At 40.4% G+C, this 26,177-nt stretch overlaps 1 protein-coding gene across 7 annotated transcripts in view; it reads left to right on the top strand.

The window, feature by feature from the left end:
* The window catches only part of CNTN6 (contactin 6), a 166,244-nt gene extending 145,853 nt beyond the window's left edge, over positions 1–20,391 (top strand). For 5 of the 7 annotated variants that reach the window (XM_009689046.2, XM_009689044.2, XM_009689045.2 and 2 more), the window contains 11 exons: positions 476–651; positions 996–1,113; positions 2,013–2,171; positions 2,264–2,410; positions 6,560–6,630; positions 9,407–9,641; positions 10,229–10,344; positions 11,795–11,981; positions 16,517–16,629; positions 18,379–18,547; positions 19,559–20,390. In XM_009689046.2, the coding sequence (XP_009687341.2) occupies positions 476–651; positions 996–1,113; positions 2,013–2,171; positions 2,264–2,410; positions 6,560–6,630; positions 9,407–9,641; positions 10,229–10,344; positions 11,795–11,981; positions 16,517–16,629; positions 18,379–18,547; positions 19,559–19,659 (1,592 nt within the window). In that variant the 3' untranslated portion in view covers positions 19,660–20,390. Of the gene's footprint in view, positions 1–475; positions 652–995; positions 1,114–2,012; positions 2,172–2,263; positions 2,411–6,559; positions 6,631–9,406; positions 9,642–10,228; positions 10,345–11,794; positions 11,982–16,516; positions 16,630–18,378; positions 18,548–19,558 lie in introns of all 7 variants that reach the window. The other 2 variants (XM_009689047.2, XM_009689048.2) reach the window with 2 other exon arrangements.
* The last annotated feature ends 5,786 nt before the right edge of the window (positions 20,392–26,177 follow it).

Here is a 26,177-nt window from a genome sequence, read left to right as displayed (position 1 = left end):
ACCACTACTGTTAATATAGATTAAAAAGCAGAGGAATTTCAATGTATAAGGTAAGGGAAGACAAGACACCAGTTTTGCTTCTGCTGTGGTTTCCTGTAAGAAAAGAGTTTCAAGGTTTGAACAACCATGGGCTTATTTTTAACAGTTTTAATGATCAGCTCTGCACTTTCTGAGCTGAAATCATATCTATTGACTACGGGCTTTACAAAGTAGGTACGGCTAATTTAGAATGTTGCCTCTGACGTCCGCAAGCTCTCCGTGAGGCGCCCAGCGTACTCACTGCATTGATACTGGAAAAGCAATAGGCTATACCTGGGTAAGAGTGTTCTGAAATCATCACCATATTAGAGATAATTTTCTTTATTATGGAACATTTGGGCCAATTTTAAACCATTTCACAAATGGTACAAAACTCATTCAAGATCTACTATTTTTATAAGCATTTTAATACAAGGGAAGTTTTTTGTCTCCACAGAAAGGACTGTAATTACTCTTCCACCTTCTAATATGGATGTTACAGTTGGAGAAAGCATAGTCCTTCCCTGCCAGGTGTCTCATGACCCCTCTGTCGATGTGGTGTTCACATGGTCCTTCAATGGCAATATAATTGATTTTAAAAGAGGAATACAGCATTTTGAAAGAATTGGAGGAGTAAGTTCTTTAAACTCCATAGTGCTTAATGAAACTATTTGCCACAGCCTTTAGACCACACAAACATTTATCATAATTCTTCCATCATGACTGATATGCATGGCAAATAACGGTTTCTTTATAAGGGCTGCAGCTGTTTATTTTTCTTTCTTAAATTTCATAAAGATGCTTCATAAAGTTATTTGTGAAGCTGTAATAAAAATGTCCACATGAAAGAAACTGATGATAGCTATGAATATTTTAATTTAAAAGCTGAATTTTTTATTAATATTGAGCAATTTATAAAAGTGTCCAGGATGGAAAGCATGTTGTGAGTAATCAGTTTATTTTCCGTGTATCTCCAGGAATCTGTTGGGGATTTGATGATAAGAAATATTCAGCTACATCATTCTGGGAAATATGTCTGCATAGTACAAACAACTATAGACAGTCAATCTGCAACAGGACATATAATTGTAAGAGGTATGTCCAGTAAATGTAGATGTCTATCTCATATCTTCTGAAAGAATTAGAAATTTTCAGCATCAGCTGTTGTTTAAGAAGTTCTAGAATGTTAATTTAACATTTCAGTAATGCAGTGGTATGTATCGTGTACCCTTGGGTCCAAGTTTGGATTGAGATTCTGGCCAATATGATCCAGGTGTGCAGCTAACCCAGGGTGATGAGCGTGCAGTTGTGTCATGGCCTTTTTGGAAGACAGATTGCTCTTGCCACGCACAGGGAAGTCCCCTCTTCCTCCATCAAACTGGTGTCATCTGCTCCTCGATGGGTATTTCTGGGGCACTGTACAGGCTGGCGAAAGGACACAAGAAAAACAAAAGACTTGTCTTCTTTCCAATATCTTGAGATTGTATGAAAGGCGATTTTCTATGGTCAACGAAGTGACCAGATTGGAGATTTAGCTGACCTTTTACTGTCAGCAGCAAGAGAAATGCTGTGATGGGAGCAGATCCACTTTGTCCTTAACCAGAAATGAGAAATCTGTAGGGTGTGCAATCCTGTATTCTTTCTAACCCTCAGTTTTTGTTAAATCAAAAGAAATTCTGCAAATGTTGCATGGTTCAACAAAAGACATAACGGGTAATTTTCTTTGCCAGACAAAAGTCATTACCCTCCTTATATTTTTCTTATTAGTAACATATTTGTTTTCCTGAGTGAAAAATCCCTCGTGAATTCAAAAATTGTAATGCAGACATTGCATTGGTTTGCATTTAAAATATCATCTAGAGATTGTGCTGCTATTATGAAACTGCATCTTCCTGAGTAATTCCACCACCTTATTAAGTAAGAGTTGCCCACTCAGTCCAGCAATGAATTTTCTCTTTTAAATACCTTTATCTTAAAATAAATGTTCATATTAGGCCCCCCAGGTCCACCAGAAGATGTTGAAGTTGGACCTATTTCTAGCACCACTGCTCTGTTATCGTGGAAATCTGGAATAGATAATAATAGTCCAGTCCAGTTCTACAATATTCAGACAAGGACTCCTTTCTCAGTCGGATGGCAGGCAGTTTCAACAGGTGAGCAATCTGAGAGCTGCTTTGTATTTTTTGCATATACCATTACTTGCTGCAAAAATACATTTTCATTTACGAGTCTATCTTATCTTTAGTTCCTGAAGTCCTTAATGGTAGGACTCACACAGCAACGGTGGTTGACTTAAGCCCTTGGGTCGAGTATGAGTTTCGTGTGGTTGCCAGCAATAGCGTTGGAATTGGGGAGCCAAGCAGATCAGCACTACTGAAAACTAAAGCAGCAAGTAAGTTCCTGGTTTCTGTCAGTCTTAGAAAATCAGTATGCTGCACTGGCATGCTGCTAGCTCTAGGCTGTTAGCAGTTCAGTACAGCAGAGCCACTCAGTCCTACAGGATTGCTTACATACCTATCTGCCATTTAGTCTGCAAGTTGAGAGTTTTCTGTGGAGAGGCTTCATGGCTGACATGGCTTCATGCACAAAGCATGGGCAGACTTGGCTTAGGTACAACATGCTTCCCCGGCAGTCAGTTCACTTAGGCCAGCAATAAAGGCTGGAGTTAGCCCATGTTTCCTCCCTTTGACATCTCCCAAAATATACCTAATGCTCATTCTGAAGACAGGCTTTCACCCTAGCAATTGGAAACACCGTTTTGTTTTCTTCCAGGTATAACTGTCTATGCTCTGTTCTGTTACTTGAATAGAAAGGGATAATGCCCACTCTGATATATCCTACTACAAGCAAGCAATGCCTTTGCTGCAGAGGGAATTTGATGTCTGAGCATCAGTCGGGACAGGATATTGGCCTTAACTAGAGGAAATAAGTTGTAACATCCAAAGCCCAGTGAAGCTTATAGCTTCCAGTGACTCCAACGTGGGATCCTTGCTGTGTCAGTCTGTCTAACATTTACACATTTATCTTCTGGGACTTGGAACCTCATGGGAAGAAGATTGATTCTTGGATGGCTGACACTGTCAGTCCTTTGACCTTCTCTGTTATGTACAATTTATTTGAAGCCCAAACCTTTGGTTTATGTCTCTCCCTGCCCCATGGCTATCAACTCTCTCCCACCTATAAAATCAGTATTATAGGAGGGAAAGCGGTGAAATGGAAGCAGGTTTTACAGTACGTTCTCTGTTCTACGCTTTATCTCATTGCCATGACCTGAAGTTTGGCAAGTTGCGTTTCAAGACTGAACGCAAAATACAGTATTGTACATTACCCTGAGAAAGAGGCCATCCACTTGCTCTGCAGAATATTTATCAGACTTTTTTGCCAACAGGCCATGTTTGTCCCAAGGTACTTCAAAATGTATCAAGGGTATTGATTTAAATTTGATAAGATTTTTTTTCTATTATTGAAGCAGAAGTTTCTACTGAGCATCAGTAACAGAAAGAAGTATTTGATCATTAGAACAGCAGTTTTCATAGCAGAAATTGTCCACCTGCCAGATACAGAAAGATCAAATGAGGCATATTAACAGTCTAGAACTCCTGACCAGTACAGCAGTGAAACAGATTGCACAACTGACCAGAAGGGCTGCACCCACAGTGAAGGGCAAGAGCTGAGAGCCTCCAGCGCGAATACAGGGAGCAACTCTGCTCGGGCTCAGACAGCTGGGGGGAATCTACGCTGCTAGGTGGTACATGACTCCTTCCTGCTGCAGGAGGACCACAAGAAGGTTTCCTTGCAAGTAGTAAGGGTCAGTGTGAAAAGGGAAGGTTAAAGAAGCTGCAGGCAGGAAAAAGACAGATTTTGCAGTCCCCATTAGAGTATCACAGATGTGTGCTCTGCATTACATGACGGATCATGAAGTCAAAAGTAATCTAGAGAGGGTCCTTCTTTCTGCCACCTTGGGGCTTTGAAAGTGTGATATTCAAAACCACCTGTACAATTAGTAGAAGTTTTCTTCAGTTTTATCAGAGGCATTCACAAGGGTAGGTTAAAAAGAAAAAAAAAAAAAACAACAATAAAACGAACATTATTTATCATGGCAATAGCATAAGGAATAGCTTTCTTACAGTGTAGCCTAATCTGAAGCTCAACAAAAGGAATGGAAAGACTCACTCCAGGTTTTAGTTACTTAACCCGCTCACTGCTGTAAATCATTCTGTCTCAATACATTGCTGCGCATAGACGAGGCTTCATCTTTAATTTCTTAGCAGAAGAAACTGAAAGCAGAATCGCAGTGCAGAAAGCAAAAGACTAGCAGTGAAAGGGTGAGTTTGAACTTCCCTGTTATAATAGCTGTTTTGCGAGCTAAAATCTGATTGAGCATTAGTAGATTTGTAGATGCAAATGAGCCACTGTTCATTTCATTAAAATGGAGCTGAGAATTAAATGAGCCTCTGTTGGTGCACTCAACTGTAAATTTTCATCTGTTTCTCAACTATGACCCAGTTGAGGCTCTGCTGAGCAGCATAAATTTTTTTCCCCATGCAAATGTGGTAAGTACTGAACACATTTAACATACACGCTAACTGAGCATCAACTGGTTCATGAAACAGCAAAATACTAGTTGAGCCAAGCTTGGAAGTCTGTTTCTTCATTTTTTTTCCTTTAATGCTGTGCTTTTCAGTCTTAAATTGTTTACCTCTAATGTGCACAAAGACATTGATTGTGAGTGACAAAAATGAATATCTATTCTACCTTCTCCAAAAGAGTTTAGTCCATTTGTACTTGCATTCACTTCTATGACTGCAGAACAAAATAATCTTGAAATTTCTACGTTTCTAGAGAGAATGAAATTAGATAAAGATTTAGATGTGGGCTTGAATCTCGTAGTGAAAGTGTGTTCACATATTTACTTAATAGCAACATAAATCACCATGAACTTAAAGGGCTATTACCTTTCTTATTTATGAACGAGATTCACTTCAACTGTCTTCAAACCATCTAAAAACTAGTTACTTAATCTAAACAAGTTTTTCATAGTCAGTGGAGAGTTGGAGACACTTACAAAGTGTCATTGTTCCTACCTGTTTCAGACACCTATTACAGGAGATACAGCAAAAGCCCAGTGGAGGTATGTATTTTTCTCTACTGAATATGAGGAAAACAAAATGATTAACTTAAACTGGATGGGTATCTTGTAGAAGTTCAAAGCTAGATGACAGGAAGCCTCCTTTTGATACTAGTTTCATCAAAGATTTCCATAAGAATGTAACGGTGACCAAACATGGTTTAAAAGACTGTATTTTCAGATATCCTAACATAGTCGCAGGTATAATTTTGCCCAGTGCCCCTGTTCTCAAGGGTGGTGGCCGGGGTAACATGGAGAAGCCCCTCCAGTAACTGTGGTAGCACTGGGAGGACGACTGCTGCAGAAGGGCCAGAGTTCATCTGCACAAATCTCTGTAAAAGCTTCTGAGATGTAGCTGTCCTTTCTGTTTCTGACCGTCCTCAGCCCAGTCTTAACACACCCAATTTTTAGACAGTGAAAGCTGAATGAAGTGTGCAACAAAACATTCCTGAAATGAATAAAAGTAATACCCAGGGCCTGAAGGTGCAGACAGTACAAAATGCCACTTCAAAAACCTGTTTCGGGGATTTCTGTCTTGGCCAGTTTCAGAGTTGTCCTCTTTCTTTATACTTCTCCAACGGCAGACAATAACCACGGTATCATCCTTGCCAGTAAGTCTATCTATAGTGAGGTATGTAATAGGAAGTTGGCCTGCCGAAATCCCATCTATTGCATCACAATCCAATTTACAAGCCCAGTAACAGTTATAATGGTAATGTGGGGGACATGTTAATGGAAAAAAGGAGCAAGAGGCAAGAAATACCAGTGTTTTCCTTGCCTCTTTGTACAGTAATTTGAGTGATGAGAAGCCCCTTTAGCTGGGGACACTAGCATGTTATTTGACCTTGAGAACGGACCTATGGAGGTATAAACCTTAACCAACACTGGGTGCCTCAAGCTCTAATACATACACTGTTGGCCTTTTGTAGCCTGGTAAGGAAGGAGAAAAGCACGTTACAAGTCTTGAATTTCCAAAGAAAAGCATATAGCCAATTAAAAAAAATTAATATATTGCTCCAACAACATGTTTACGGAACAAACGCCTAATTAGTAAATCAGTAGTGTTGCAGCTACAGTCTGAATGGAACATCATTTTGCCAATTAGCTGATGAGGCATAATAATGTCAGATACTTGATGTTACTAGCTTCTTTAATTAATTTTTTGAACCAGGGTACTCATGTATCAGATACGTCTGTGGCTTCAGGAGCCTTAGAAAGTTGAAAATGCGTAAACGTAATTTCAGTTCATTTAAAGTGTGCTCTTATATGATGTAGTCCCTGTTCTACATGTTGAAAGGCAGAATAGCTGCATATAAGAACAGTTGAGAGGAAAAGCTCTCATCTTTCAGTTGACAAGACTCCTGGCAATAGCTGTGGGAAACTGCAAGCACCGATGTCCTTTTTTTTCTCCAGTTCCTGTAGTGGCACCAACAAATATACGTGGAGGTGGAGGAAGTCGTTCCGAGCTCGTCATCACATGGGAGGTAATTTTAAAATCAATTAACTTACTTAAGCTGTCTAACGGGGAAAAGTATATTGGTGAAATCAGCACCCTACCGAAATCCACAGGAACGTGGTCATTGGCTTTGTCTGAGCCTGCATGTCATCCTGCCTCTTGAGAGGTAAAAAATTTTTAAGTTATACAGCAAGTTTTCTGTGTCACAGTGAACAATTTATTTGAAAAAGAAATAGTTTAAGAGGCATGTTATAAAGATGTTTAGAAGTCTGTATAACCCTCTTATCTCTGTTGTACAGAAGGTGCTTAACACACTAATCTGCTTGACCATTTTCTGCATTAACATTCTTCATAGTTTTGTTTACATGTTTTTCATTCTGGAATTCTGTGCTGACAAGACACATCCTATTATGTGTTAAAGGAGATGAGTCCTTTAATTCTGCAGCACTCCAGCAAAAATCTATACATTTTCTGAACTGTTAATCCATGCTACCAATTGCAGTGTGTGAGCACAGGTCATTGCAGAGTGCAGACAGTAAGCGTAGTGAGAAGCTGCCCTCCTTCTCCAGCCCATCTGGCAGCCTCCCTGCGTGCGCTGAGAGCAGCTCAGTAAGGCGCTCCCTCACAAAGCAGATGCAGGTGACAAGGCAGGCCCTTGGTCACGGCTCCATCCTCTGTGGAAAAACTGACCCAAAACAACTCCTGCTCTCTGGATTCCTCATTACAGGTGAGAAATACAGTTCAGATGTAGGAAATTAATTAGAAAGATGAAGGTAAATACGTCACCTAGCTCTGAGGAGCTATTTGATCAGGAGCTAGCCCAGCCTAGCAGAAGCATCCAGACTGGAGGGCAGGGCCAGGCAGGCTTGCTGTTATGTCTTAGTGGCAGGAGAGATGTATGCCAGGCTGTGCAGAATGATCTCTGTTGAGCTCGTCCCTTAAGTCAGGGCCTCCAAAACCACAACGCTTCCTTATTATGTCATAGAAGATGTCTTGCTTATAAAAAAAACAAAAAAAACCCATTAACAACAAAAAATCACTTCTACTAGTTCAGGTTAAGCAAAGAAAAGTAGTCTGTCTTCTCTTTCCCCCGACTTTATTCTTTTTCCAGAGATAGAAAAAACGTAACACTTTATATATATAGTGTAAAGCAAACCAAAGGAATTAAAGTGATGTTATTACTCATCAGCTAAATGGAATTTACCTGTGTTTTAATGTATGCTGAAAACTGCCACTTAACCAACCTTGGGGGGGGGGGGGGAGGGCAAGGGAAGCGACAGGAAAATCTGAGACTGATTGCCAGTCTTTTCCCCTTTGCATGTGCCAAATGGAGTGAAACTTCACTTTTACTGAACTGAATTTTCCTCTCTAGCTATCTTTCACTATTTTGCTTCATTTTCTCCTCTGCTGATCTACTCTTTGGGAGAGGGAGAACATGAAAATTGAAAAACAACCTGAGAGATCTCAATCAAATTATCCTGTTGGACTCCACAGTGTGTCCTGAAAAACAGTCAGAAGAAATACTAATTATGCCAGGCCAACAACACTGAACACAACTCTTCAGCTTTCTGTGATGAACTAAACATCCTGATTAAATCTCAGGTCACAGAAGCCTCAGAAACAAATTAAACGCTCTAGAAAGTAGCTTGAACTCTTAGAAACCCCCACGGTACCATTATCCGTCACAGTTAACTCTCTCAGGACTGGCTAAGATATAAGGGGGCAGTTTCGAGAAGTAATGTTTGCAAAACATTTAAAAAGTGACAGATTTGTTATATACGCCAGATCAGGGTTATTACCTGACAAACTGCTTATCAGAGAGCTAGAAGGAACTTAGGGAAGAAAAGAAAATAGCCCTAAAATCTTCTCCATATACTTTTTTCTCTCCCATCTTCTCACATCACTACTGCTTATGGGAGATGCTCTACTGAAGAGGAAGTTGGAGCTCCAAGTTATGAATCACTGAAAGGGCTGCAGTTGTGTCCCATGTTTTTCTCTCCTGTATTCCCACTGTTTTGCGGGGCTGCTTTTCAGTGCACTTTTCTTAGCTGTGAACATCTAAATAAACATCACTTTGCTGAGGAATGCTTCCTCCATCTTTTCTTGTTTCACAAATGTTCTTTTGCTTTGAGAAGCCAACACAGAAGTTATTTTTATCCCAAGAAAATAAAAAAGCTCATGCTGGATGCAGTGTTGATGAAATTGCCTGTTCAGTATGAGTCATTAGTACGTATCTTGATAGGATATTTTATTAATAGAAACATTAATTTTGCGATGTTGACTTGCAGTAACATTTCTGTTCTAAACAAAGTTAAGTAACAATATGTTCATGAAGTTGATAATTCACTTGTGCTAAAAAAAAAAGTACTGGACTCGTATGCAGGCAGTTAAATAGTTGTATTCATTTGCTCCTTTCCCAAATCTTATCTTTTTCTTTAAAAATCATCTAAAACTAGCATTCCTCTACCCTTTGGGAAAAAAAGAAACTCGGAGAGATACAACCTAAGCTAAGTGAGATGCTTTTAATTTTGAAAACCTCATGCCTGAGAGTACTCTTTACAGAGCTGATCAGAATCTTCTGTTTCTAAATTGATTGCTTCAACAGATTTATTATTTTGATTTTTATTTCAATATTACATTGACTGATGGAGCAAACATTACCATCTCCTCTAAGGCACAGTCAGCTAAATCAATGCTACTAAAATAGACTAAGAGAATGAAGATTCAGTGTATAGCTGAATCTTAAATCTTTAAAACAGTGTATAGCTGCAAACGCTTATCGACCGATTCTCTTGTCACTACAGCCAGTACCTGAAGAACTGCAAAATGGGGACGGTTTCGGCTATATCATCATGTTTCGACCTCTTGGCTCAACAACGTGGACAAAGGCAGCGGTGGCTTCAGTAGAAGCAAGCAGATATGTTTATAGAAATGAAAGCATCACACCTCTCTCTCCTTTTGAAGTGAAAGTCGGTGTCTACAACAACGAAGGAGAAGGGACCCTGAGCTCCATATCCATTGTCTACTCAGGAGAAGATGGTAAACTGCCATACTGTTACTAGTTTACTGGTTGAGTATCGTCAGTAGGCTTCAGGTATGACGAGACATTTCTGCAGGGATAGTAAGCAGACTGCTTAAAGTTTGGAGTTTGACAAGAGAGACAAAGCAAGACAGAAGATAGGAAAATCAAGTAAATAAAAAGCAAGGGACCAATTTTCAGAATTTCTGTAAGTAGAAGATATATTTCAAAATCATCAGCCCCAAGAAGCTCCCCCACTGAGTGGATGGGAAAAATTAGGACTTTCGAAACAGTTCCGTGCTCAAAAGGCCCACCTTTTCTCATCATTTCATTCAGTGCAGCTGCTCTCTTCTCAACATCTGGCCCAGCTTGTGGGTAACGATCAATTCTGAAAAATCAGTTCTGCTCATGGTCACACTAAATTAACAGCAAAGCTAGGGTTTCATAACAAACAGGTTTCCCAAGCCTTTGCCTGCTGCTTTAACCAAAGAACTCTTACTCTTTTCATCAGTCTTCCTAAGTTTCTGATTATTATCAGCCTTTTAATTATACAGATGTTCTACTACCTTCGTTTACTATAGGTCTGTGTTTTTTCTCCTGACCCCAGAGCCACAGATAGCACCAGCAGGGACTTCGGTGCAGAGCATTTCAGCAGCAGAGGTGGAAGTATCCTGGAAGGCCATTGCATGGAGCAGGCACACAGGAAGGGTGCTGGGCTACGAGGTGAGGCATCGAGTACATGTATTTGGAGCAGTGCTGGTTTCTGAAATATTCAAACATCTCATTTTCCAGATGCATTCACATTCTGGTTTTTCCTCCCTTGCTTCCAAGTTAATAGATGATAGAGTTCTTCATCCAACTTTCAATAGCAACATTTCACCTGAAATAATCACAATCACTTACAGCCCAGGACTTGGGTCCTGTTTAAGCCTTCCTCTAATGTAAACTAACACCTCAGGCATAATCATTTGTGATGACTACTATAAAAGGACTCATGCCTGATTCCATGAAACAAAGCTAATCATCCCTTCTCTTACACAAATACAGTGCTGTCGGTCTAAACATGACAGCGTCTGGGGCACGTACATGACCTACAGGAAGCATTTTAACCTTACTAACGAGAAGAAACTGGGAAAAATGCAAGTCATGACCATCAAAACCTTGTGCTATCGCATATTTGTAAACCTTGGGGCTTCTTGCAACTGTTCTCAGTGACCAGCTGCTCATTTAATAAAAACTGACAGTCTATTTGTCCCTACGTAGCACCCTGATTCAGTTGCAAGCAGGAGCGTATTGTCAAAGTACTAGCAGTGAGTTCTGGGGCCTGAGCCAGGGAAAGGCATTTCAGGGTCTGAACCGGAGGGGAAGATGCAAGGAGGAACAGGTAATGCCAAAGCCCTGCTGTACACAGCCAGCCATACTGCTTCCCACTTAGTTCTGGTCTCAAGCACTCAGTCGGGATGGAAACCCACTGTAAACGGCCTCTGATATCCACAGGGAAGAATGGAGGGGCCTCCAGGATATGGTTCGATGGAGTTTTTTAGATTAATACCTGGGATACTTCAAAGTAATTTCAAATGTGGTTTCCGTTCAAGTTCTTAGTGCATGGAAGATTTTTTTGGTAGATAAAAGTAAACCCAGTGCAAGCATCAGAAATAACTTGAAATTCTGTCCTGTCATGACAAACGTATAGATCAAGGTAATAGGAAGCATGTACAAACCTTCCTAAATCAAACACTCACTGGAAAAAAAAGGCAAGTCGTCTAAATAGCTGTCACTGAATCAAAACTAGAGACAGGATACATAATAATTAAAATCCGCCTAGATGATTGAGATAAATATTTCTTTGCATCTTAAGTAAGTCTCCTTCAGATGTCTTCAAACCATAAGAACAGCCACGCTTTTAAAATTTCTCACCTTATCAAAATTTTTCTTTTGGCTATCTATAAAGCTAAAAATTTCATTTGCTTTCCTAATCAGTATTCAGTCTCTGAAATTTTCTTTTATTCTCTTTAAGTATTCATGTTTAGTTTTATTTCCCGATGATAGTTTTGAAAACACAAAATCCAGTACTGCTTGAAATGTTCATTGTCAGCATGTCTGCTTTCCAGCCAGATTCGTAACTAACTGATGGAAAACAATTAGTTGCTGGTTCTTTGTTCTTACTTTTCAGGTATTATATTGGACAGATGATCCCAAGGAAAGCACAGCTGGTAAAGTCAGAGTCAAGGGAAACGTAACAGCCAAAAACATCACAGGACTAAAAGCTAACACAGTCTATTTTGCAACAGTTCGAGCTTACAACACTGCAGGGACAGGGCCCTCTAGCACCCCAGTAAATGTCACCACTAAGAAGTCACGTAAGTATTCTATTTCATACAATAAATACTGCTGTCTCATAAGTGTAAAAGCAACATTTCAACTTACTATGGTCCATCTCTGCTAAATGTGGGAACGCCAAATAAAGCTTGATCCTAAATTTCTTCGTAAAATGAAATCATGGAATTATTGACTAAGAAACTTCTTTGTTCCTTGATAATTTTGTAGTCACCATGAAATTTACCTGGGCTCCAGTATGTAGGATATCAATTTAATATTTAGCCATAGGAGACTCCTGGGATTCACTTCTGACTCAGTGGAAGCCAAATTCATTGTGGACTTAAATCAAACCTGCGAAGGTTACTTCATCTACCCTATACTATTTATATGCTAAAGTCATTTTGAACATAAAAATACTATTGTTTAAACAACAGCTGTTTAAATTTCCTGCAATTATAGAAGCAACAAATCTGCTATTGTTTGTGATAAACTGCTTCATGAAACCAGTGCTTTTATGGGCCCATCCTCCAAGATAACAAGGAAGTGCTGAGCACCATCCTGTGGGATTGAAGCCACAAAATAACGTTCGGCAAGGCCAGCATAGCCATAAAGGAGAAACACCCCCAAACTGAACATTTCAGACTTAGTGATGCTCCCAAGAAAACTTGAAAGTTCAGGTTTTTTGATTTGGGTGAAAGGGCTATTCTTCTATTGTCTACTTAAAAGACAAGTCTGTTAGCTATGTTTATAGTGTAACATAAAGTTATAGTGGAACTCTGGACTTGCATTTTTCTTGCAACTCTCCCCTTCTTGCTCTTAGGAGAATGAAAAAAAATCATCTTGGAAAGATGATTTTTATGTTCTAACTTCTAGTTTTTCTAACTTTAGCAATAAAACAGGTACTTCCTATTCTTCCATAAGTGCACTGAAGAGCTGAATAAACAATTTATAATGATTGGCTTTCTGAATCAAATCCTATATCTTGTTTGAATTAGCTGCAAAAATAATCCAAATGGCCTCACTACTCAAAAGATTTTTTTGTAGTCACGGTATGCTGTTTTTTTGTAGGGAAATTACTGCTCTCCCGTTTGCTCATGAATGTTCCAAAACATTCATCACTTGGAGCAGTTGATGCTTATGACTGGACAGTGAAGCATGGCGATTAGTTTTTTAAGCACAGAATTGGCCACTACCAAATGATTGATTATGATAGGAAGAAGGTAGCTCTTAGTGTGTTAGGGTGCTTTGTAAGCTACAAGTACTTGTAATTTTATTGAAGCGCTCCCTTGTTTAATATGGAGCGCTAGATACAAGCATGGTAAAAGGTTACCGGATAAACATTAGGCTAAGCCATGCAGCATTTTGATGGAGTCTCAAAAAAAGGGCTTTGCATCAATTTTATGTTTCCGACTCTTTCAAGGCTAATCGCTTATCTATCCCCGTGAATTTACTGCCATCACCATCAGGCAATAACCACCCCTCTTTGTTCCAACACCAAAGTACTTTGAGTAGTTTAAGTAAACATTTTGTCGTTTCTCTTTACTGTCACAGCATTATGGATGAGATGAAGCATTATTATATCTTTCTACCAGAATATTTAAAAGGTTAGCTTTCTTCTGAGAACACTTGGCATGTAAAGGCTTATTTACCTGGTTGGTAACTTTACCTTAGTAGGAAGTTGGGCAGACTATTTTAACTTTAAACATAAGAACCCTACGTGCAGCTAACTAGCCCTCTGCAATATCATCAGGGTGAGGGGGGATTAAGATAACTTTGGAGGATACATTGACCCCTCCCTGAGTTATCTGCAGCAGTCTTAAGACCGTTCTAGTTTACAGAGGCAAATACTTACAACGCTGTTCCATCGGCATATAATTTGCAGCTATGTAACAGGCAGGTTCCATAGAAAATTCAACGCTAAAATGAAGAGTCCGTTGACTAACACACGTAGAGAACTGTTTCAGAAGACTTATGTATCTAAGCGCCTGGAACTTAATACTGTTCAAGTGTTCCGATTTTTATACCTTCCTTATGATACCCCCCCCACCACCCTCCCAGTAACACTTGCGCATACCTTCTGCACAAAAAGGGAGATATTTCTCCTGCCTCATCATTTATCCTCTTGTCCACATGCTGTTTGATGCTATTACTTGAAGTGCAAAATAAGACCCTATTTCTAAAATGAGTTCATAATAAAAGTTACAATTTAATATAAGTAACAAAAAACAAAATAGAGCCAGAGAAGACATTTCCAAGGACCCAAAGAGGACTCTTTTACAAGACTGTTTCTTAATGGGAAATGGGACTCAATCATTCTCTGTCTTTGTTCATGTGTACATATACAAAAGGCAGAGGTTCAAGACATGGCAGCCAAGTGACAGGACATAAAGAGTAAATTTGCTGTTACTGTTCATTGACTTTTATCTTCTGTCAAACTAAGGTTTGTACTAATGGGTCATTTAAAAATTCAAGTCAAAATAACCCATCCAGTATTTTAAAACATTTATTAATTTTTTTAAACTCCAGTCTCTTGAAAGATGTAGGCACACTGAGATTGAATGTCAAGAGAATATAAACAACATACAGCTACAGTAGGAGCTGTAGCTTCAAGCTAATAACTTTGTGTCATACTCACTGCCAAGACTTCTAAGAGGTTCTGTGCATGGCATTAGTATATAGACTAAGCAAAAACAAAACAGGTATCCTGGCAAACAAGTACCATTCTGACTGAAATCTACTTATGTAAGATAAATTTAAGATCTAAGTACATATCCTGTTCCAAGCGTAAACTACTTCAACATACTGCTTCATTAGCAACTGTGCAAGGTTGTTTGGGTTTTTTTTTTTTAAATATGTATTATTTGACACAGATTTCAGCTTTTTTTCTTCTCTTTACAACTACATACCTCAACAAATATGTTAGAAATGCCGCAAGGTTAAACCTCCACTCAGTAGAGCAACAAAGCCAAGTATTAGGCAAAACATGCAACAACATAACTTAAAGTTGAGCACAGACTTAGGACTTTGATGAACCTTGACAACATTGGTTGCAAGAAGCTAGTTGTGAAAATAATCCAATAATTTTAGATTCACAGCATTCGTCGTTTTTTGCTTACAGTTATGACTACTGTGGGTTATGGGAGGTGCTACTCATGACCACCTATTCCAGAGCCTCACTGTATAGCAAAACCAAGTAATTTTGGTCTGAAAAAAATCATCCTGTAATGGTTTTCCAGCCCAAAGCCTATGGATTGAGATAAAATATTACAATAAAAGTCTTTGTATAGGGTGACATTCACCCATATTTGAGTGTTTCCAAGATTTCCAATCCAGCAGGTTGAGTATTTGAGATGCTTTGCCTCTGAATATCTCGTGACCAAATTGCTGGTACCAAACATGCACTGAAAACAGAGGGGTTACTAACACCACTTAAGTAAATTTTCAGTTTTTATTCCAGTGAACATATACAAATGCCTTCATGAAGAAAAGTAGTGTTTATTCAGATCTCACATTACTCCTTACAGAAGGAGCACATCTGCTTAGATTCACCTGGGTGGTGCATTAACACTTCCTTTCCCTGCTAGTGGGATGGGTTAAATTTCTCCATAGTTGCTTACAAAGCAGAATGCTGCACAGTGCAGCCAGTTTATTTTATCTCTATACCAAACACAAGAGATTAGAGTGCATTATCAAACTTACAGTATCTTCTACTCTGCCTGTGTTCATCAGCAATCTAAGGAACTGTAGGGAGAAAGATCCCAGAAGTTTAGTTAGCATTTTAAGTTCTTGTCTGGAGTATTCACAACCTAGAAGTCTGGCTGCTCCAAATCTTTCCTCTCTTTTCTTAATTCTGTTCAAATTCATATTTCCTCTTATATTCTCAGTGCTGTCCTCTCAAGCAGGATCTGGGAGGACAGACTATAGAGGAAATTATGTGCCATTCTACATCTGAGATGTATTGCAAAGGCACAGTTTCAGCTTCCCATGTTCAGAGGATTCAGTTTCAGTCACTTGTGGGCAAGTTTTCAGTCCTAGCACTTAAGCTTAAAAAAAAAAAAAAAAAAAAAAAAAAAAAAAAAGCTTGGAAAAAAAAACCTACTTTCAGCCTGTTGTGCTGAGGACTTACAAAATCTTAGTGTTTCATGATGGCTTACACTCACATACAGATGTAGTGTGTAACTCTTTGTAATCTGTCCTCATAGTTCATGAGAATCTAGTCTTGTGTGGTCTAGTCTTAGGATTTTCTGAAATGTGTACAGTGAAACATTCTACAGTATATTAAAATATAGATAGCAAAAACAGTACTTAAACCAAAATCTATCAAATGCAACTGAAACTGTCAGACACTGTCAGACTTTGCCTAAATCCCGAAATGAACTCACAGTAAGCGATTTCCTGCTATGAATAGATCTTTTATTCTGACTAATATGAGAGCAATGATAGACTGGAAAATACTTCCTACTCTTACATTTCAATCATCCATGCATTTGTTACTTTCCTGTCAGCAGCTCATGCAATTACACCATGCAAATTAATATCTAGTTGTATCTTGTGATTATCACAATTTTTTTTGAAGCACCAAGTCAACCACCAGCAAACATCGCATGGAAACTGACAAATTCAAAAATATGCTTGAACTGGGAACATGTAAAAACAATGGAGAACGAATCAGAAGTATTAGGCTACAAAGTAAGTAATTTCTGTAATTTATTTCATTACTCATACATATTGTTTATAACAGAAACAAAAGAGACTTGTTGAAAGGTTTTCCTTGAGACTTCATTGCCTGCAAAATAGCGACTTCTCTTGAGTTACTGGGACAGTTGGCTGACACTTATACACAAGTATGACAGACTGGCTGTTGTTCAGACTAGGATCTCCTTATCCCAACACAGGGATTGATACTGTCTCCAACACTGGATCTCTCTTGTTAGTTTCCCTTGCAAGCTTACTCTTGCAAGGTTCTTGCATTCCCATCTTCTGGGATGGTGTTCCACACATCTGTGAAAGAACAGTCTCTACAGCATTATGTCTTATTCAAACAGGCATAAAACATATGAAAGTCTAACACTATGAATATTCATAAATGTGTCTTTGATCTATGTGAATATGTATTTTCCATGCAAGTGAAATAAAGAGCCCTTCCGTAACTTTCCTTTTAGGGGGATGGATTTAAGTGTAAAAGTTTGTTTGCAGTGGCTCTGGCCACAAAACAACATATGGAAAGTTGGAGTGGAGAACATTTATGTGAAGAAACGTTATCAGGACCAAAATCTTTTTGCTGCTGCAAAATTTAGTCCAAGTGTGTACAGTTATTTATGCCTTAAGGGGAAGAGACAAAAAAAAACTCGTAGTCTGAGATTTAATTTTTTTATACCCTAGTGATGTGTGTTTGAATAGCTCCACACACTAAGGGTAAAGTTAAAACTAGACTATTGAGCTGTTCTGTCTAGCCTACTTGCTTCTAAGGCTATACTTGTCTATTACATTTTGATGTTGTAAGAGTGCTTTAAGTACTCACCGCGATACTTACTGTATGATTCCTGTTAACTGTTTCTCCTTCTGCTTTGCTCTTCAGTTCTTTTTAGCATAAACATGCCGGATTGACAAGAGAGAGGAGTCAAACACCATCATTGCTATGCTAGCAAGAAAAGCTTGTTAGATGGAGGGAGGAAAAAAAAAAAAAAACACACAACTTACTGTAGTCTGCAGAATTCCCGATCTTGATTTAACAATACACTCATGCACAAGGGACATGGGCAACTGACCTTGTACATTGGCACAATGATACATTAGCAGGAAGACCTAAGTACAAACAGGCACTGAATCCATCCTATTTAGTTCTTGCAATGTGCTTACTAAGAAAAATCCCAGATGCCATTATGCAAATTTGCCCCCGAACTCTAAATATACTGCTATGAAGTGTTCCATGTTTTAACAGGTGGCAATTTTACAATGGAGTCAGCGTGACTACTTCTGACTATGCATTGTCACAAACAGGCCAATGTAAAAATCTAAGAACTCAGTACCCACAGAGAAGACGTGATTTCAAGATACAGCCAAAAAGATAGTGCATAGTAAAGTTTTCTGAAAGTGTGTTCATTTTTTATTTACAGAACAAAACTGTATCAAATAAGCATTTTTATAACCTTATTTCCAAGGTTTGCTGTAATTCTAATAGACAAGGGATCACATGTAGAAAATAGGCAGTGTAAATGGAGTTGTCCTGTCTATTGTGGTCTCCATCACAAAATTCCATAGAATTTGTTTCAGATTAAGTCCCTTTTTCTGCTTAATACTCTGCAGGTGCTGAAAATGCTCTGAAAAGTTTGGGAGATGGTAAAAAAAAAATATTCTCTGCAAAAGAAAATCCATTAGAATGTAAAAACCCACAAAAAAAATCCAGCAACTCCTATTTTCTAAACCCTTTTTGTTTAGATTTTGTATAGACAGAACAGACAAAGCAAAACTCATGTACTGGAGACAAACAACACTTCAGCTGAACTTCTGGTACCATTTGAAGAGGATTATCTCATAGAAATAAGAACAGTCAGCGACAGCGGGGATGGCAGCAGCAGTGAGGAAATTAGAATTCCAAAAATATCAAGTACGTTTTTTGCTTCCTTTCTCTAAATATTACTGTTTAATTAGAAAACTATGTTTCTCTAAGAGGTACCACAGATGAACAGACTTTCCATTACCAAAGGTGACCTCCCATTGCTTTGGAAGGATGGGTAAGCGTAGACTGGTCTCTAGCACTCCTGCATTCTTTGGCAGAGAAAGCTTTTTGCAAAACATGTAGAAGTGACCTAATTCTTAGTGCATGTCTCCATATGTCCTGGCCTATAACACTTCAGCAAGCACAGAAATAAGCTTTCTTTAGACTAAAGGCAAAGCTAGAGCTCGCACATCTTAATCTGCTAGGTGTCTTTTATACTGTAGTTAGGGGCACTTCAAGTACAGACTAGGAAGACCCTGACATTCTAAATCTCCCCAAATTCTGTTTTCTGGGATGTCACTGAAATTAAGACTAGTTGAGATGTTTCAACAAAACATTTCATTTTCCCCTTCTGCTGATCACTTGCTTTGCAGCAACCTACTTGATTCTGTAAGGCTTACGCTCACTCAGGATATAATCTCTGGTGAAAACGGAGAAAACATCCAGCGATGAGGAAGTGTTTTTGTGGAAAACAGTAAACAGATTCAGATCTCTGGCCTGTATCCAGCTGGACAGAGTCTTCCAGTTGCGATCCTACAACTTCAGGTGTTGAAACAGAAGGGTTACTGGGTGCTCTGGAGTCAAGTACTCTTCACAGAGGGGAAAAAAAAATGACCCTCTAACCTCATCGTTTTATCACAGTTGGGATGTAGGTGTGGAGGTTCACGTCTCTCATAAATACTTTTTCCATGCAAAAATGGAGCAGTTTCAAAACTGACTGGCCAAAACAGTTATTCAAGTCCATGCTTTATCACAATGCTGCTACAATACAAGTTACATTTGTGGATGATGTTTCATTTTTGAAATTAGAACAAGGACTGCTATTTAGTAGACTGTACAGAAAAATGGTTTGGGATATAAATTTACTTTTTGTTAGATTTACATTTGTATTTTTTACAGGTTTAAGCTCTGGAGGAATAAAGTCTTCCCAAAGGGTAAACCATATATTGACATCTGGGATTCTGCTACTTAGCTGCCTTCTTACACTCTCCTTTCCTTGAGGATTAAAACAATGTTTAGCTACAGACCTCTAGAAGTAAACCATCAGTAAACCTTAATACTTCATCACAACCACCATTCCTGATAGAGATAATGGGGATAGGGAAGGGAGACAAATGGAACATTAAGGAAATGTAAGTATCAGTATTACATTAAAGAAATAAGCTTTGCGTTTCATGGATAAGTATATATGCATTAATTAAATGGAGTGGTGCCAAATATAGCTGTGAGCGTGTAAGGGGAATGGTCTCATTTTACAAGTAGTAATTTACTGAAACTCTGTAAACAACTGTAACAACTGTAGTTGTATGGCAAACGTGAAAGACCTGTGCCAAACTACCGCAACTGAGACCTGCAATAATTTGTGACGTGGCTATTTAATGTTCTTCACTGCAACCTGTTCAAAAAAACACTTTAAATGAATAAACTTGTTTACTTTTTGCACATTGTTTGCATTACCAGAAATTGTGTCACACAATGTATTATACTAAGCGTACAATATTATTTTCTTCTGAAGAGAAAAGCAGATAAATAAAAGCAATCATATGGACCAATCCAAAGCCCACTGAATTCAATAGCCTTCCACGGGCATCAGAAAGCTCTGAATCGCATCTGAATGAGGCTACTTTTTATTACAAAGACACTCTAGATACTCTCAGACACACTTTAAAATGACTCTTCAATCCAAAGACTACTCAGATGAACAAAGCTAACAGATTTCAAACACCTTTTTTTAAAAACAGAGATTGAAATAAATTTGTCTGCTAGCAAGTGCCCTTTACTCAAAATCAGCTGGTATTGTTATTCTTTTGCTGCAGTTTGAAGCCACAGAGCATCTTTGGGTTGGGTATGAAGGTAAATAAGAACACTGATTTTCATCACCTTGACATAATAAAAAAAAGTCACCTAATTAAGTCCTTAATCTAATTATTAGAATGATAAACAGAGTGAGCATGGCTTTCAAGTCACTACATATGGCTTAAAACACGTTGTCACAATGGTGTGAACTTTACAAGCACCCAATAAAAGGCATGTCTCATATCACTGCTGGGGACCTATAATTCCTTCTCGCTCTACTCTCAAGTATATTTCCTTTTCACCACTGTCAAGTATCTGTGTTGTGTCATCTTTATAACCACAAATGAATCAAATTCTCCCTTCCCCCTAAATACTTCAGCATTCCCAGTAGTCCTACTGATAATTATAGGCCTATTTTCCTTGAAAGGACTATCCTATCAGTTGTAACAGGTCAGACCAAAGGCCCATTTCCACTAGTATTTTGCCTTAAATAACAGCTAAGAGACTGGGACAGAATACAAGAACAGGACAAACATAAAATGACACCTCCCAGAATACTTTTCCAGGCTCTCGTAATTTCTCTCAGGTTCTCCCTGAGACAGAGACAGTTTAGTACAACTGTTCCCAGTAATTTGCCCAGCTATTTTTCAAGCAGGAGGAAACTTCTTACATTCCTGTGACTCAGAGCAAAGTTCCTCAGAAAAAGGAAGCAGCAGCATGGAGATGGCAATGTGTAAGCATACTAACAAGCAGAAGTCTAGAGATACATCTATGCATGCTGATAATCCTGCAAGCAACATAACAAAACATGCTTCTCATCCATGGCTATGGGAGGCCAAATTGGTAGCCAAAAAAAGTCTTAAAGTATGAATTTATATGGACTGGAAATTGTTCTTTTGCAGAATAGTAATAGTGGAGAACGATGAAAGATACAAAATGGTTGTGTAAGTGAAACTACCAAAAAACTTCAGTGCCTGAAATTACTCACAGGTTCATTAATATGCAGTCCTGGGCAGGCTGTCAAGGAAAAATCATTTATTTGGTTTATCTTAATAAAACACAGAGCTGCTAAATTTCTTCTCTTTCCTGCACTGAAGAACAGGGTCAACACTAAGGAATACTATGGCTTCAAATATTAGTTTAGGTTGTTTGTGTTTTTCCCCTTCCCTCAGAGAGCATAGAAAAAAGTTCTAACCTGCTCTACAAGAAACTGATAAACCAGATGGCATATCCATCCAGAGACACAAAGTATCAAAACTATTCCCTGGCAGTCAAAGTAGCAAATGAGTCAAGTCATGATGATTTGAAGAGTAAAGTGAACTTTAAAAGCATCATTTTGATATTGTCAAGACATACCCATTCACAAAAGCGCTTCAAAACCTGAACAGTTTTGTTTGTCAACTTAAAAGGAAAAGACTGTCTCATTAATTTCCATCTGTATTAACCTTGCATTCATATGATGAACTGCTCTGTCTCTCTGATGCTTGAGAGCACAGGCTCAGCACAGACTTAAGGCAGGCATCTCCGTGCGTGCACATCCCTGCAGTTCTTCTGAACACTGTTTACAGTGAGTTAATATTTTTATGATAGATGACATTTAGAAGTAGACATACACTAAAGTATTTAATGCTAACTTCCAGTAATCAGTGGAAATGCTATGCCTGTTAAGATTCACGTGACATTTCCATGTTAATAACAATTTCAGATTTCTTTAATCTGAATTTACTATTATCAAGAAGTAATGTAGTAGTGGTGGATACGGAAACGGCTGAACATACTTCTAGTCTTCTCTGAGGTTTTAGTCCTAAACACCTTCTAGGTAAAACACGTCTCTGCTCTAGAAAGACACTTAAATACAGTACTGCAATTCTTCATTTTAGACCAATTTTCTTTTATCACCAATGTAGTTCTATTATTTCTAGAAATTCTCCAGGGAACTAAAAGTTAGGTTCAATTCTTTCCTGTTTATGTTCCATCATTGCCCATAAAGATGTAGCTTTTACATCGGTCAAAATGATCATAACACCTAGGCACACGCTTCATTTTATTCACTGAAGTTTGCAGAAGTAGATCTGTGCTGCAATGGCAAATTCTTAGGCTGTATACTGCATACATCACATTGCACTATATACATGCCTTGCGCCACTATCATGGAATCTGTCACTGTACCATTATTCGGGGCAAGTTTGCCTGGTGGAATTTCACTTAATTTGGTGCCAATTAACAAAAGCTTTTAAGTAGTGGTATGGATATTGAGAAACAAAGACAATAGTTAAACGCTTCAGGAAATGCCTTTGCATACCCCTTTCCCTTGATTTTGGCACACTTTACACTCACCCCCCCTCAACCAGTCAGGCGAGGGCCAGCCGCAGGTTTGGTCAGCGTGTAACAGCCACAGCGGCGCTGCCATGGGGACCCAGAGAGATTGCATCCGTGGATGCAACCAAGGAGGTTACAACAGCTTTAGCATTTATCCATTACAAACTCCATCCCTTTTCTCGACAGATTATATTAGGCTTAACTTCATAATAATCTGAACTACTATCACAAACTTCAGACCTTGTGCCCTGCGTGCCAAACACAAAGCCCGCAACATTACAGCGGTTTGAATATTCCTTACACTTTAGCACACAAGCTAGCGATTAACATAACACAAACAGCCACAACACCACTTCTGGAGGTACCTGTAGGTTCCTGACCCCAGTCAGGCAGGGTTTCACCCATACCGAAAGGGGTGCTGACCAGCATTTACTTGAGGCAGCACGGGAACTCTCTGGGGAGCAAAGTAATGCACCTAACGGCTTTGATCCCCGGAACTCGCTTCATCTTAACGTTTTTAACGGTTACAGTGTTAAAACTGCTCTTTCCCCTACCCTTGCCGTTCCTTTACGTGCAGCTCTACATCCCAGAAGGGCTTTAGGGCCCGCTTCCGCCTATCCTCCCTCTTCTCCTCCAGGGAGGCCCACAAGTCCGCCCGCCTCCCCGAGGCTCCCTCGCCCCCACCCGGGCTCCGCCAGCCGCTCCCCGCGCGGCCAGCGCCTCCCCAGACCGCCAGCTCCTCGCCCCGCCGGGGTCACGGCTCCGCCGCCGCCGACCCCGGGCTGCCGCTCTCGCCGCCTCCACGCCCGGGCCGCCCCGCTCCAGGCCGCCGCTTCGAGCGGGACGCGGCCCGGCCCCCGCCGGCCCAGCCGCAGCTCTCCCGGCTCCCCCGCGCTCTCCCTTCCCCGCCGCCGCCCGCGGACACGCGCGCCGGGCCGGCCGCGCACCAGGCGCGAGGCTCCCGCCGCCGCCGCCGGCCTCGGCCCCGCCGCCGGCCCCTCGCTTCCCCGGCGCCAGCCAGCCCCAGCCGGGCTCGCGGCGCCGCCCGCCCGCCCGCCCGCCCAGCGGCTCGGCTCCCGCCCGGCGCCTCCCCGCCCCGACGCCCGCGCCCTTCGGGCAGGCGACGGGCGGCGCCGCCCGCTGAGGCGCCGCGCGGCCGCTTCCGCCCGCCGCTCCTCACCTCTTGCCGCTCCCGGCTCCTCGCTCGCCTCCTCTGCCCCGCCGGGGGCTTCCCCCGGGCGCAGCTTCCGCAGCGGCGCGCCTCCTCCGGCGCGGGGCGCCTTCCTCCAAGGCCGCGGCCCTGACAACGGCCGGCCCGGCCCGGCCCACCCCTCCCCGCTTCGCTTCGCTTCGCTTCTGCCGCCGCCGCCTGCCGCCATCTCTCCCCCTCCGCGGCCATCACCGCACCCGCACAGGCGCCGCGCACGCGCCCTCCTCTGATTGGCTGCTGTTTTGGCGCCCAGGGGCGCTACCGGCTCCTCTGATTGGTTGCCGTTTGGGCGCGCGGGGGGGGGGTTGTTCCAACCGTTAGAGCCGGCTGGAACCGGCTGTGGCCGGTACGGGGCGGTTCGTGGCCTTCCCGCCTCCCGGGCACCCTGCGACCGGAAGCTTGCTGTTTATGGTCACTACAAACTTTTCCTGTACAGGTGTATCGAAAGCTGGCTCCCTCCTTGAAGAGTGTGAAAAGCGTCTGCTCTACTAGGTTTGTATTACGCAAGAGGCAAAGCTTAGGCTTAGGCATCAACAGCAACAATAGGCGTTTTGTTTATGCAAAGTGTAGATGGTAAAACTTCTAATCGCTTGTACTCAGACTCAGAAAGTTTAGAGCGAGGCCGTTTGGTAATCTAACTATTTCCTGTATACCACACTAAATGAAGTCATCCAAAAATGCCCATCCTGTGTTCAGTAAGATGGGGTTAAACTGTAAAAGAAATAACAATCAAAACGCCAAAGAGGAAAGACTTAACTCCTTCCCAAACCAGGCTTTTTTTTTTTTTTAAATTAATACTGCTCTTATTTGCCTTTTTGTTCTGGACTTTGGGGAGTTTATGTCTTCAAGTTTTTTCTCACACTTGTAGAGACACATCTCTGAAAATCAAAAAGTGTAGTTATCCTCTTCTTCTAGGGCCTATGTGCTGGACTTCCAAGAAGTCCGTGCACTGAGGTAAAATCATAAATGAGAAAAACATTGCTAGAGCATGCATTACAGAAAGATGCCCTGGTTGGATTTAAAGATTGCAGATGATGAAAAGTATATTAAAGCCCTAGACAAGATATTTTATTTGTACTCGCTGTTAAAGATTTGTTTTTTGTGCCGACATTATCAAAGCCAAAAGAGGATATGTTTCATGTACTTGTGGATATACAGCTGCAGTGTTACTAGGAAGAAATTATCATAAAAACTTGTTTTTTTTTTTTTAATTTACTGTGGGTGAGCAAATATCACAACTAGTGAAGTTTAATAACCCTCATACTGAACGTAACCAAATGTTTCACACAGATGACAGCCATTTTTTAGGGGTCTGACGGAGCTTTTTCTAACATACCTTTCCAGCAGGTTTTTACCAGGAACCTGGCTTATGTCCTGCCAGCTCACTTGCAGACCTTCTTGGCACTCCATACCATCGCCGGCTGGGAGACCTAAGCAGCGAGATCACTGATTCTTCAGCAGCCTGTTTAGTGGCTCGGTAGGGAGCCAACATCCCTCAGTTGAAGGATATTCATCCTTCATCCTCTGAGGTTCACGTTGAAGACTTCTGTGTGTACAAGTGCACCAGGACTTCGGGCTACACACTTGCTTCAGCAAAGAAGAACTGAGGTCTGATCTTCGGATCTGGGGTTTCCATCCTTGCATCCAGTAAGCAATGGTTACATTTTTTTCCTCAGTTAAACTGAATCTAAATTTCTTATTATATTTTATAACACATATACAATGCTTTTGCTAAGTTTAAACACAACAGCTCTTCTTTTTATCTAAGCAAAGAGACATTTTTCTGCAGAACAGTTATGCAGAGCTGAATAGAAGGCCTGATAGACGCTTAATTACAGGGATGCTCTAGAAATATAATGCCACTTTTAGAAGCTTGTCCTCTGGGATTTCTACAAAGATGCTAATCACAGGAGCTATTAGGAAGCCGTTTAACATAGCTTTCAATAGAAGAGAATGTTTTAGAAAGAAGTGGATATGGTATTAAAAAATCTTGATAATACCCTAATGAAGTAAAAACATTTTTCTTTGCAGGGAAACTAAACAATGAATAATTTCTTCAGATTTATTTTCATTTCTATATACTTTACTGATGTTTTTTGCAAGGTGCTTTTTTCATTGTAGAAGACGATTTTCAAACTTATGCTTTTTATTTCTCCATTATTTAACCTCATAATTTCTGCATTAGTCCTGTTT

Source organism: Struthio camelus, chromosome 14 (genome assembly GCF_040807025.1).
Source record: "Struthio camelus isolate bStrCam1 chromosome 14, bStrCam1.hap1, whole genome shotgun sequence".
Classification (NCBI taxonomy): Eukaryota; Metazoa; Chordata; class Aves; order Struthioniformes; family Struthionidae; genus Struthio; species Struthio camelus.
Note: the sequence above shows the minus strand (reverse complement) of the source record. Positions and strands in the feature narration are given on the sequence as shown.